Source organism: Typopeltis vanoorti, chromosome 23, assembly GCF_054136105.1.
Source record: "Typopeltis vanoorti isolate ZY-2024b chromosome 23, IOZ_Tvanoo_1.0, whole genome shotgun sequence".
Classification (NCBI taxonomy): Eukaryota; Metazoa; Arthropoda; class Arachnida; order Uropygi; family Thelyphonidae; genus Typopeltis; species Typopeltis vanoorti.
Genome location: NC_143571.1, coordinates 35941030 through 35956237, shown reverse-complemented (window position 1 = coordinate 35956237; position 15208 = coordinate 35941030). Strand labels below are relative to the sequence as shown.

At 36.1% G+C, this 15208-nt stretch overlaps 1 protein-coding gene across 1 annotated transcript in view; it reads left to right on the top strand.

Moving 5' to 3' along the window:
- mgl (low-density lipoprotein receptor-related protein megalin) overlaps positions 1-15208 on the top strand; it is an 890817-nt gene that overhangs the window by 538963 nt on the left and 336646 nt on the right. The window contains exon 51 of the mRNA XM_090412774.1: positions 3811-4099. Coding sequence (XP_090268900.1) covers positions 3811-4099 — 289 coding nt within the window. The remainder of the gene's footprint in view (positions 1-3810; positions 4100-15208) is intronic.

Below are 15208 nucleotides of genomic sequence, written 5' to 3'. Positions count from 1 at the left end.
TTGCTAGGACACCCAGTGAACTTAAAATAGCATTAGATCTATGGGACTTTTGTCAGAACTTCTCCATAGTTTATTATATAATATAATTTCATTATGGTGATGTTCTGTGTGGTCAACATGATTATATAGAGAAACCATGACTAAGTTTAGGTAGAGAATTCATGACTAAGTTTAACACACGTGAACCACATTAGTAGGTTTTTTATTGTGTAAATATTTCGTCCAAGGTATCTTAGGACATCATCAGTACAGTAAGGCTATACGAGTAATCCAAATTGTGTGTAGTGGCACGTTTTTTTTTTTTGTCATTCTTAGTATTGCCTTACTGTACTGATGATGCCCTAGGATACCTAGGACGAAATATTTAAGCAATAAAAAACTTTAACACACGTGTGTTAAACTTAACATGGTCAGCAGCTGCTCCAATTTTGATAATTTTGATATCTGTGTTAAAGCAGATATCAAATTTATCAGATAACTAATAATAAATAATTAATAGCAGATAACTTTTAAAATGGTTAAATTATACATGTGTGTGCATGTGCACTCACTTCTAATTCTAAACAGAAAAGAATACACTTATATATGTGTATATATATCACACATATAAAAAGTTAAATTGACACCTGGCATGCCGTGGATACTGAATCAAACCACAAAACCACTATCACCCAGAACCATCTTATATCTTCCTCAGATAAGCTTAGCACAAGCTTCAAGGAAGGCAGCAAAAATGTTAATCAGAAAACAAATGTAGTGCCGTAGTGAAAAAAAAAAGTATGTATATTTCTCAAAAATGAATATTCAGTATCTTGTAGTAAAGAGTAAATATAATAATGAAGTTTTAACTATACATATGTAAATATTCTGTAAGATAATAATATAATGAACCTATCATTATGCATAAAAATTATTATATAATTCATGTATATAAATTTATATCCTGCATGCATTCAGTATAAGTCGAATTTTAATCCAAAATTGAAGACTGCAGTTTTCAAACTGCATGATTAAAAGAGCTTTTTGAGACACTATAACAAAATCATTCTCATTGCAAACAATATTAGTAAATTATTGTAATGTGCATGTTCATAAAGATTTATTATAAAAATCTGCTGTATAATTACAAAAACACCCTGCATTTCTGAAAATAATAAATGTACCCCAGCTCTTTGTACTCATCCAAAAATCTATGTTTTAAGTGTATATACAAATATATAAACTAAATGCTCTACATGATAATAAACATTCTGAAATAAAAAAAAAGGTTATCATTATATTGGTATCTCATGGAATCAGAAGACTCATCATGGAAGACCTATTATTCACATACTAGCCATTATTGATTTACTTGCACAATACTGATAATACCTCTCTTTAATTCATTCTCTGATAAAGCACTTACAACTACCTCAGGCAAATCACCCATTCACTACCCTCCAAGCAAAAAATCTATTCATAACAGACCTTCAATCTATTCTCATGGGGAGCATTTCATAGACCTTCTTCACTCACCTCTAGATCCACTCCATTTCTTCTCTCCATGGAATCCAGGTGACCACATAATCTGATATTCTGTTTTGGCTGTCTTTGTGATATGTCCTCTAAATTTCACCTCTCTGTCCACAATCATCCCTTAGTCCTTCTCCTCATCAGTTACCTGCAGTTATTTTTTTTTTTCCTTTAGTTATTTACTATACTGTCTAATAGAGAAGCTTGTTGGACATTATTCATAACTTATTTTAATGGAATTACAGCAGCAAATGAACTAAATTATAAAAAAAGATATTTATTAATTGGCTTATATTTTGCTGGATTTCAAATTAACATCTTCATAGACAAAACAGCATGTTACAGTTTACACACAACACTGAGTAATTGAAACAATTTAAATTGTAATGGACAAAAGATTTAAATTCCTAATTTGTCACCCTCTAATGTTGTAAAAATAAAATAAAAAATAAGAACTATTACAGTTGTATCTGCTCGTCAGGATGTTCTTCGGTAGCCAAGTAATCTGATGAGCTGCTTTAGCCACTTTTTCAATATGTCCTCTAAACTATAATTCTCTATCTGCTAACACCCCCAAATACCTGGCTGTATCAATTTTCTGGAGTACAGTTCCATCAGTGTTGTACAGAACTGGTAATCTTTTCAGCCCATAACCTTACACTTTGCCACATTAAACTGTTGTTCAATTTGTATGCTAATGATATTGGGATGGGTTTAACTAGTGATATGCAGTTGTTTGTAGTGATGCAAAATTGAGGAGAGCAATGCAGAGTCAAGTGGATGTTATGGCCTTATAGGAGGAGTTGAATAGATTTCATGAATGGGCAGATAAGTGAAACTGTCAATTCAATGTTGCAGAGTGTAAAGTTTTGAGATTTGATAAGCAACTATGAGATGCAAAGTATAACACTTGGTGGGGAAACTTTAATGGAAGTAGAGGACATGAGAGATAGCTAGGAGTAATGGTGGACAAGGAAATTCAGGGGCCACATTGTAAACATTGTGAAGATGTTACATCAGATAATGGCAATGATGAAGAGGACTCTGACATGCAGAAATAGAGAGGTTATGATGCCATTGTATAATGTCTTGATCAGGCTTCATATAGGATTATTGTGCACAGATTTGGTCGCCAGGTTTTCATGGTGATGAGGATATGTTGGAAAGGGTCCAGAGAAGATTCACAAAGGTGGTCAGTGGTCTTTGGAATGTGGAGTACAAGCATAGAATGTAAGTTGCAGAGCCTCGTGAATAGGAGGAAGGATATGAACAAGACATATAAGCTAGTCAGGTGTAGTTATCAGGTTGACGTGAAAGAGAATTTTCATAGAATGGGAGAGGGGATAAAACAAGAGGCTATCACTAGAAATTATTTAAGGAGGGTGTGAGCAGAGGGAGTGAGGGGCAGGTTCTTTTTATGGAGAGTGGTTGATGAGTGGAATGCCTGAGTGTGTTGTGAATGTAGACACATTGAACTAGTTTAAGGCACAGTTGGATGAGAAATGTGTGCAATAGTGTGTACTTCCCATGATGAGTCTCTGACTCCATGGAGGTCAGATGATAATAATAATATCATTCTCCTTTGCCCACACTGCAAATTTATTACATTAACACATATTACCACTGCAACATGTTTTGAGCAGTATACTCACTGATTCCAATAATGTAGTACACAGGATGTGATGTCTTTCTCAAAATGCATCAGCTTGCACAGGCTACAGTAAGCTGCCAACCATTTACCTTTTCATACTGCCAGTCTTCTATGCAGGATCTCTACATTTTATTTGCTATCGCCTTCCTACTTTTGCATCATCAGCATACTGAATGTTTCCCCATCAAATCATTTTCTGTCACTGATGTACAAATTAGACAACAGAAGACCATATACTGAGCTCTGCAGTATACCACTAGTCTATCAACTATCTGTCTATCAACCATTCCTATCATCCCCTTCATATCCATTCCCATTTGTTCAATTTATGCAACAGAGTTCTGTGTGGAATTCTGTCAAATTGCCTTTTCAAAATCCAGCAGTATCACTTAGTAGTCATTTTCTTTACCCAACTGCATTGTCACCTTATTATAAATAATAAGGAAATTACTCAGGCAAGACCTACCCTTCACAAAATTCCTATCAATCCAGTCTTGAATTCTGTCTTTTACCAACTTCTCTAATACCTTGTAAAATACATTGCGTTCCTATTAAGACAAAAGCCTAATGCAGGAATAATTTCTTAGTATTTTTAATTTAATTTATTATTTAAGAGGTCGTAAATATATTTTTCAATTTGTTTCCAGTATATCTTCCATGTCAAGAAGGTGAATTTACATGTGCTAACTTCCGCTGTATTCCAAAATCTCAGCTTTGCAATGGGGCAAATGACTGCAAAGATAATAAAACCTCTGATGAGACCCTTGAGCATTGTCCTAATAATCGAACCTGTCCTGGAAATCATCTGAAATGCAATGGAACAAATATTTGTGTTGAGCCTTACTGGTTATGCGATGGGGACAATGACTGTGGTGATAATTCTGATGAAAATTCATTTCTTTGTTCACAAAGAACTTGTCCACCTAACAGCTTCAGGTAAAGTAAAATGTACTTCTCTTATGCATCAGTTATGGCCTGTATGTTCATTTCATTTCCATTTTATCATATATAATCTTACAGTAAATTGGTAAATTTTATTTAACACAGTCTACCTGTTATTATTTTTATTTTAAATGACTGAAATTATAGTTAATTTTGTATGAGTGCTTCATCCTTGACCTGGTTATACACCATTTTATAGCAGAAGGAAAAAAAATTAGTTTGTACTGTTATCATTATTATTATTAGTAGTAGTAGTAGTATTACGCTGGCATCTTTGTTCAAAAACTCTTGAGATATTCTCAATAACCATTTTAATACACAATACTAACCATATAGCTCGTTCATTCCATTCGCTGGTGAAGCACTCACAACTGCCTCTGGCAACCCATTTCTCTCATTAACTATTCTCAGAACAATCTAGTTCCTTACACCCTTCTTAAAATTACACACTTACACAATTTTTGATAGTGACCATCTTGTTCTCTCCCATCCTGTAATATAATGAAAAAAAAAATTCTTCTGCATCTCTCCTATAAAACTTCTTTAGTAACTTACATGCTTCAAATCCCTTCTTTTGTGTCTACAAATCAAACTTTATTACTCTTAAAAAATCTGCAGTTCCTCATAGGAAGCACTCCACAGAACAGTGCCCTTTCAATCACTCACTTCTAGATCCTCTCCACCACTCTCTCTCTCATGTGCAATCTTATATATATATATATACAGGTAACCCTTGTATAACGCAGTACTTATACAATGCGGTCTACAAATTGTAGTATCCCTTGTTCAATGCGGTTTCAATATAACGTGGTCTACTTCTAGTAACCCTTTTTTTTTCACATATTTTTCTTGGTGGGCCTTAAAAATCAAATTTTATCTTTGTTAAATTTGTGTCTGCCTGTATCGCTCAAGTAGTTAAAAGTATCGAATTTAGTTTTATTGTATCCCTGAATAAGGTACTATACAGAGGCTTTTGCAGTCTGTGTCATTCTCAACAAACAGTGCAGTTAGAGACAGATGGAATAAAAACAATGCTAACTAATAAATCACATGTTCCCTCTCACAGAAACTATGCTGTATAGACTCAAGCAAAACCATATGTTGCATCGAAACACAGTATCTAACTAAAAACTATTGTCCAATTTTTCAATTATGAAATAAGTGTTTGTTTTATTGCATTTGAAATTCTCGATGTCATTATGACAGATCACAAAGGCTAACTTAAAATAAAATTCTACCAAGAATTGAAACATGCCATATAATGAATGTATGAGTTCGCCTGCACCTCAAACGCAAACAAGAAGCCATGAAATTCAACCAAGGGTTGAAACGTTTATGTGAGTTGAGCCAATCAGTAATGAGAAGTTACACCCTGTTGTGAATGTGTTAAAACTAATAGTGAATGTTGTTATGACAGTTTCAGATGTTATGTAATTCGACTGAAGAGAATTAGCATTTCAATTCAACACTTGCGGTTGCCTTTGTCTTTGGGTAGCGCGATCTTTAGTTAATACCGCACCAATCATATGCACGTCTTTATAGCTGCTCTCTTGTGTAAAACAAAATTCAGCTTGTACGTATTGTAATAATTAAAAAAAAAGTTGAATAATTTATAAGCGTATAAAAGGATATCACCTGTAAATTGTTGACGTGCCAGCAAAATTCTCAGATGTGCCACCTCTGGCACGAGTGCCACAGGTTTGCCATCTAGGGTTTAGAGTATGAAGTGTTTATTGTTGAAAATTATCTTCGTTTTCTGCCAGGAAAGCACACTAAAAATCATAAGTGTGTTTATTCTCAAGCTGAGCAGTTTGTTTTCTGGCAAATTACATACATATATAATGCTTTTTTTTATGTAAAAGTTTATTTTTATTGTAATGGCCACTAAAACTGCAACGAAAGGGAAAAAACCAACGTTGAAGAGGAAATTCATTTCTCTCGAAGAAACAATTAAAATCTTGGATCGGTTGAAAATTGAAGAAAAACCAGGAGTTGTTGTAAGGACTCTGAATTTAAATGAATCAACTATTCGAACAATCAAACAAAATGAACATAAAATCCGAGAAAGTGTTATTGCTGGGTCGATGGTAAGTGCAAAGCGTGTTGCTCGTGTTCGCGATATTCTAATAGAAAAAATGGAGAAATCTCTAATGATTTGGATAGAAGATTGTACTCAAAAAATTCCTTTGGATGGACACCTTATTAAGCAAAAAGCTCTCAAAGTTTATAAACATTTAAAAGAACTTGATCAAGATTCTTCTGAAGAAATCTCTCATTTGGGAAAGTTGTGCTGAAGATTCTGATTGTGATGAATCCATTAAAGAATTCAGTTTAAAGAAATTAGCAGAAGGATTGGACTTGGCAAGAAAGTTAGGAAGTTATTTTACAGATAATGATCCCTCAATGGAGCTCTCAGGAAAATTCACGAGACAATTGGATATTTGTTTAGCGCCATATTATGAACTTAATAAAAAATTGCAGCATAGTGGAAAGCAAAGTCTTATTACTTCTTGATGACTAAACCAGCCTAAGTATGCAATGAGAATTATACAAATGATGTCTAAGAGATTTCAAGTGGTGACAACCTCCGGCCACTTAAAGAACATCTACGAAATGTTATTTCTGAAGACAGTGATGATGATTAAAATATGCGCTTTATTTTATTTTGTCTAAAACATTTATGCATTCTGTGTAATGAAATTTATGTACAGTTTGTAATTTTTATAATTTTATACTACGTAATTGTCTCATAGTTTATGTTTTCTTACATGAATTACCTCAATTAAATAAAAATGTTGTTTTTGTTGGATATGTCATTGTTGTTTATATAATTTAAAAAAAAAAACGATTTCGGAACCTAACCCTATTTTTTCTATGTGATCTAAGTCTCGCATAACGCGATTTATATAACGTGGCATTTCTATGGAACCTAACATCCGCGTTATACGAGGTTACCTGTATATATACGTGTAGAAAGTTTTTTACCTTGGGTATAATATATGTTAAAGATACCAAGCTATTTTAAACCTGATTTTAATCCGTTTCCCAAGTAAGCAAACAGACAAGTAAGTCAAATTTGTGCCTGCAAGTAGTGCAAGTCTTAGGCAATTCATGGTAAAGGTGGAATAAGCTCTGATCACCATTCTTAATATTTACCCTTAACGTAAAGCACGTCTCCTTGAGGAGATGTATGATGCTATGCTTTAAAGGCAAGGGGCCACTACCCCTGGTTTCCAGACCACTACCCACCTGGGTAGTGGCCCCTTGCCTTTAATGCATAGCATCATACATCTTCTAAAAGAGATGTGCATTGCATTAAGAGTAAATGTTAAGAATAGTGATCAGAGTTTATTCCACCTTTACCACGAGTTGCCTAAGACTTGCACTATTTTGCTGGTCACCCAGACTTGCACTACTTGCAGATGCAAACTTGACTTACTTGTCTGTTTGCTTACTTGGGAAATGGATTAAAACCTGGTTTAAAATAGCTTGGTATCTTTAACATATATATATATATATCATGATTATCAATTCAAATCATTTCCAGTCTCATTAATATACAAATTGAACAACAGTGACTCAAGGGCAAAGCCCTCTGACACACCACTGGATATCTAGCGGTGTGTCAGATGTCAGTATGCTGCTCTATTGTTCTGACAGGTTTCTTTCTGATGCCATTTTTAAAAACTTCTTAAATTAACAGTTCATGTCAACAAATGTACCAAATACAATAAATCCACTAGGAACCACAACAATACGAGCTCTGACACAAAAAAATGAGACTAACTGTATTGCTTGAGAACGGAGAGTGGGAGGGGAGAGACAAAGTGATGGTTATAGAGCATGTTCTAACTTGTCACCCTGAGATTAGGCTCAACTCTATCGCTTTACTCAATATGAGTGGATGCGTGTTCAAATATAGACGTTTTCTTACCCTCAGTCGGAAAATGTTGGAGTGCAAGGGTAAACAGCAAGTTAACATCAAATTTCTTGTGAAACTGAAGAAATCCATGATGGAAACTTTTCAATTATTCAGTGAGGCTTATGGTGAAGAGTGCATGTCTCAGTCATGCATTTTTGAATGCCACAAACGATTTTCGCAAGACAGAGAAAGTGTGAAAGATGATGATTGCCCAGGCCGCCCACACACACAGCAGCTACCTATGACAACATTAAAAAAGTGCGAAATGTGATTCGAAAAGACAGAAGGTTGGGTGTTCGTGCTATAGCTGAGAAAGTTCATTTGGACAGGGAAAGTGTTCAATGCATTTTAATAGAAGAATTGAACATGAAAAAGGTTTGTGCAAAAATGGTTCCACAAATGTTGTCAGATGAACAAAAAGAACGTCGCAAGGAACTGTGTTTTGAACCTTTTGCAACTCATTAAGGATGAACAGATTTGTTGAATTCGGTAATTACTTGTGATGAAACTTGGATATTTATGTATGATCCAGAAACCAATGACAATCAATGTAGTGGAAGTCAGCAACATCTCCAAGAACAAAAAAAGGACAAGAGTCATTCAAAGTTCAAGGCCATGTCGATTGTTTTCTTTGATATCCAGGGTATTCTAATAGCAGAGTTTGTTCCTAGTGGCCTGATGGTAAATCAGCAGTATTACCTTGAAGTCTTTGCACGAATGGATGAGAAGGAAATGACCAGAATTGTGGAGAAACGGTTGGACTTTGCAATGAGACAACGCACCAACCCACAACACTTTGTCTGTGAAGCGGTTTTTAGCTAACTACAACATCACTGTGCTTGAGCCAGACCTGGCTCCCTGTGACTTCTACCTCTTCCCAAAGATCAAGTTGATGTTCAAAGGAACCAATTTTTTGTCTACAGAAGATGTGAAAGCAAAAACGATGAAGATCCTTAACAGCCTTTCAGAAAAGGATCTGCAGAATTGCTTTGAATGTTAGCAGTGTCGTATTTAGCTGTGTTTCAACTCAGAAGGGATCTATTTTGAAGGCGATCGTAGTTGATTTTCTCAATTTACTAAATAAAAAGAGATACAGGCAGAGTCTCATTTTTTTGTGTGTCAGACCTTGTATACTAAAAATACTCAAATTAATTTTAAAGAAAAACCTATCTTACATGAGCTTGAAATAGTTGGCCTGGTTGGCTGAGTGGTTAGCGTATGTGCTCTCCAACCAAAAGGCTGTGGGTTCGAATCCTGCTGTGGGCATGGATGTTTGTGATTGTCTGTGAAACTTCCAGTGGTGATGATGGTGGTGGGCAGTAGATGGCATTGGTCTAAATGATGATGGTAGTTGCGGTTCATTGTAGTTGGTGGATTGAGTGGTGGAGACAGAGAGTTGTAGAGTAGGTTCCCTCCCTCAATGAGTCCCTTGGACTTTCTGCAGGTGTCATGTAATAATAATAATAATAATAATAATAAAATAACACATCTGCACTCAAAACTCAAAATAGTCTCAAAACAACAAAAATTATTTCTTGAAAGAGAAAAAATTCCATTGCTGCTTTGTCCTTCCTTTTGAATTGATGGTTCACTGATGACAATCTGTTAATTTTAAATCAAAATATTTTCATTAATTAAGTATTATTAAACTTTGTGTGTCTGCATGTTTCCATAGATCTTTCAGCTTACATTCCTCAATTATCCAACCACACCAGGAAAGTAGTTTGCTGGTCAGATAATTGAAGCATTGGATGACTGAAGATACAATTACATGGTACTTTATCAGAAGTCAGTCACATTGATCCATTCAAGGATTAGTTAAGTGAAACTCAGATAATTGAGAGATGGCTGTATATATTGAACTTAAACACCACATGTTTAAAATAACATAAAATTTAAGCATATCATTGCTATTGAAACATATGATTTCTTTGGAAAGAGTCTAAGCTTCTCTGCAGAAGCAATTTTGATGTGAATAATGTTTAAGAAGAGTGCTGAAGTCCGAGTTCGTCACTCTGATTTGAATTAGATAGATAATTAATGCTAGAAATGTGAGAAATTCTTCCTAAGTCACCATAATTATTTCAATTTATTTTATTTTACTGTCAGGTGGTGCAACTTTAAAGAATTACAGCTTTTTTTAAGCATTTCATCTCTGACTTACTTGAACAGTTATCCATTATTAAAATTTCTTATTAGTTTCAAACTACCTTGTCATCTTTATATTGCTCAGAATAGATTAAGTTATCCTTCACAAAATATTTGATGGTTAAGGTATCATATAATTGTACAGTTTTTATTTTTCACTCTGTATCCTTATTACACATAAGAAGATCCTTATACCATGTACAAACTTGATGAATTCCTGCTTGAATTAATGATTTGTGCTTCTTGATATTTATTATCTTCTTCTTCTGCAGCTTTTATTATTATTATTATTGTTCCGGGAAACTCCAAGGAGTCGATAGACTCATCGAGGGAGGCCCTAACATGTCAAGAACAACTATTCAACATTCACACAGTATCTATCATACCTTGCCTTGAACTCATTCACGGTCGTAGCACCCACAACAGACTCTGGAAGCTTATTCCACTCATTTACCACTCTCCAAGTAAAGAACCTAGCTCTAACACCCTTGTCAACCATGCTCTTGCCCAGCTTCCATGCATGGCCCCTAGTCCTCCCACCACCAGTCATATTTTCAAAAATATCTTCTGGATCAATCTTATAAAAACCCTTCAGTAATTTGAATGTCTCAATCATATCACCCCTCCTTCGCCTATCGTCCAATTTCTGCAACCCACAAATCTTCAACCTATTCTCATAAGGTTCATTCCACAGACCTGCTATCATCTTGGTCACTCGTCTCTGGACCCTCTCCACTTCCTCCCCATCACGAAGAAACCCTGGTGCCCATAGCTGGGCACAGAAGTCCAGATGGGGTCTTATCAAGGCTCGATACAGAGGAACAACAACTTGTTCGTCTCTGCATGTTAAAGTATTTTTCAGAAGCCAAGTGATTTGGTGAGCTGTTTTAGTTACTTTTGCAATGTGCCCCCTAAACTTCAACTCCCTATCCACCAACACTCCCAAATCCCTGGCCTCATCAATCTCCTGGAGTATGGTTCCACCAATGCGATATACTGCTGCTATTCTTTTCACCCCAAAGTGCATAACCTTACACATTAAATTGACATCCATTTTTCCTAGCCCAGTCTTCCAAACTATCCAAATCATCCTGTAAAATTTTGACATCCTATGCACTCACAATTGCTCTACCCAACTTTGCATCATCAGCAAACAAGTGAATACTTCCTCTCAGATCCTTTCCAATATCATTGATGAACAAATTGAAAAGCAGTGGTCCAAGAACAGAGCCCTGTGGCACTCCACTAGTCACAAGACGTCTTTTAGACTCCACTCCTGAATAAACCACTCTTTAATATCTCTCCTTCAACCACCCTCCTATCCATCTCACCAACCCTATATCTATACCCATCTGCTCCAGTTTACTGATTAGGGTTCCATGTGGTATCCTATCAAAGGCCTTGGCAAGGTCCAGTAGTATCACTGTAAACCCATTACCCCTATCCAGTTCAGCCGTCACTGTGTTATAAAACGTGATCAAGTTACTGAGGCATGATCTACCCTTCACAAAACCATGTTGTCCCCCATACAATATCCCATTTTCATCTATCCAATCCTGTATTCTTTTCTTGACTAATTTCTCTAAGACCTTGACAATGATTCCTGATATGCTAATCGGTCGGTAATTTACAACAGCAGTCTTGGAACCACCTTTATGCAGTGGAACTATTTTCCCCTCTTTCCACCCACTCGGGACTAACCCAGACCCGAGACTCAAATTAAACAAAATGGTCAAGGGTACTGACAATTCTTTAGCTGCTTCTCGTACAACATGAGCTGGTATACCATCCAATCCCACAGATGTATTGACATTGAGGTTATGCAATAGACTACTCACCTCCACTTCATTAACCACAATTCCCGTATAATCTACTGGTTTATTCGTTTCTGCAATATCACCACCTGGATGATATACTTTTGCAAAGTGGTCACTCAGTATCTCAACTATCTCAACTGATTCAGTTACCTCCCTACCATCGGCATTCTTTAAAATCAATCTGCCATGTACATTTTTCCTTTTACTTGCTATGTATCTAAAAAACTGTTTAGGATTCTCTTTAGCCTGCATGGCCAATGTTCTTTCGTAATCCTTTTTTGCTTTTCTTACCACACTTGTCACCCTTCTGGCCTGCGCTTTATACCGTTCATGTGCCTGTCGGTCACCCTTCTCCTTAAATTCCCTCCATAGTTGTTTCTTTTTTTGCAGCTCAAGCTTAATGGTGTTATTCATCCATTTAACCCCTACTTGATTTATTATTCGGACTCTAGGTATACAGTCAGCCATTGCTTCATGCAAGCACTTCTTAACTACTTCCCATGCACTATCAACTTCTAGTCCTTGCAGTTGTACATGCCATGGCACTGAACCAATCAAACTCCTAAGCTTGTCATACTTTCCAGCCCGATAATTCCACATGTACCCTGTCTTAATTGAAAATTCTACACCTTTAGCCACCTCCCAAGTTAAGACCCTATGATCACTCTCACCGATTGGTGGCAATGTGGTCATATTTGTTACAGCCAAATCCTCAGATGTAATTACTAGGTCAAGCACTCTCTGACCCCTAGTATTTTCCATTACATGCTGTCGCAGATAGTTATCCCTTAATAACCGCATAAAATCCAGTTCCTTCCTCCCATGTGTCCTCTCCTCACTCCAATCAATGCGACCATAGTTGAAATCTCCCATAATAATCACCCTCCTTCCACCCATTTCTTCTATTTGCTTGTGCATACTGTCACCACCATCTTTTCCATCACCTGGTCTATAGCAGCACCCAATTGTATATTTAGTTCTGCTAGCCACAATCTCACACCAAATGGCCTCAAATGTGCTCTTTTCTCTATCTGCAATTGAACGTCTATTCTCCTTGGCTGGAGCTCATCAGCTATCATCAACAATAATCCTCCCCCCATTTTATTCTCTCTGTCATTCCTGAACACACTATACCCATCACATTCAATCCCACTAGTTATATTTTCCCACATAAGTAGGGTCGCAATTTGTGGTGAGTCTCCTCCACAACCTCCTGTCTTGGGCTCTAGCCACATCCAATAACTTGGATGTGGCTACAACCTTGTCTTGCTTCCTCTCTCCTTTTCCAAATTTTTATCCTGGTATTCCTCTAGGTCTTTTTACCACAATCCTACCAAAGAACACTTGTTTTGCTATCAGTTCCTCTCCCATTCTGTTTAAGTAACCATACTATTTGAGATTAGCTCTTCTAACACATTCTTAATGCAAACAATGTCAAGTTCTTTCCTAATATCCTCATTTTTAACATGATACTGCTATTCATGCAATCTGTTTACTCAATTAACACTCCTACTAGCAAGGACGTATATATATATGTCCAGATAAATCTGGATACAATTCTGTACACCTATTGAATAACATGGATAAGAAGTGCAAGTTGGTCTCACTATTTCATCCACCTCGGCCGGTAGAGAGGTTAATCTTTCTCAGAACACTCATATCTATGGCCTCGTCTATGAACCACTGTAATATTATTAACCTTGCTCTCACATCAATAATTAAAATAGGTTTGAACATTGTCTTGTATACAGAAATAGATAACAATTCTGTTATCAATTTCCAAATTTAATTTGTTTCCTTAAAAATTTTCCTAAATAGCTGAAATGTTATACTTGTTCTATGTACGTTCTCCAAGAATGCAGTTGATATTTTCATGTTTCTACCTATTTTCCTTATGCTTTCTGATATTCCTATCATATTTATCACAGTAGTTCATCAGTTTATTCAGGGAGTCCTGCAGACTTGTAGTTGATTTATTATAATAAATCCATTAGTAAAGAGCTGAGATGGGCAAAAGGTAATGGATGTCAGTTCAATGTGGAAAAGTAAAGTTAATCATTTTGGCATTAAAAGATTACCAGCTGTGTACTACATTGATGGAACAATACTCCAAGAGATAGATGAGGCTAGGGACTTAGGGGTGTTGATGGATAGGGAGATGAAGTTCAGAGGACACATTGCTAAGGTGTAGAAGATTGCACATAGGATTACTTGGTTATTGAAGAACAGAACACACTAACATCCAGAGATAAAGAAGCTATTATTATTCCCCTTTATAAGGTGTTGATACTTTCACATTTGGATTACTGTGCTCAAGTCTGGTCACCTGGATTTCTTGGAGATGAGGAGGTTGTGAAGAGGTTTCAGAGTAGAGTGACTAAGTTGGTGAGTGATGTAAAAAATGCTCCCTACATTGATAAATTGAGAGCTTGTGGATTGCAGAGGTTGGTTGATAGGTGGAGAAGAGGGGACATGATAAAAACATTTAAATTACTAAAAGGTTTTTATAAGATTGATGCAGGGGAAATATTTCAGCTATGTGATAGTGATGAAAGAACAAGAAGTCATACCTGGAAATTAAGGAAAAGTGTGGTTAACAAGAGTGTGAGAATGAGGTTTTTTGCCTGGAGGGTGATGAATAAGTGGAATGCATTGCCTGACTCAGTTGTGAGTTCTCCGTCTGTAAATGAATTCAAGAATAGATATGGTAGATATTGTTTTGATAGTTTGGGTCTCCCGCGATGAGTCTACTGACTCCATGGAGATACCCCTAATAATAATAATAATAATAATTAATATTTCCAATTTTGATATCAGGCATTCTAATACTACTACTACTACTACTTTCTTTTATAATATAATCAATGTAGAAGAAGAAGAATAGTGGAGATAATGTACACCCTTGTCTCACACCTTATTTAACATCAAACAATCTTCCTCTATTCTCTTCAATTCTAATTGTTGACTAACAAATATAGACTAAGTATTGAGTGATATAATGTCACATTTACACCATATACCTATACAGTACCGTTGATAGGGTGTAGCATAGAGGCAGCCTGCCTTGCAGCGTGGCTTAATAATGGTGCTCGTTCAGCCATATTGGTGTAGGCACCAGTGTGGAAACAAGTTTTTTCAAGCTTAAACTGATTAAAAATTATTTGCGAACAGCAATGACCCAAGAAAGATTGGTTGGTCTAGCAACTATATTGATAG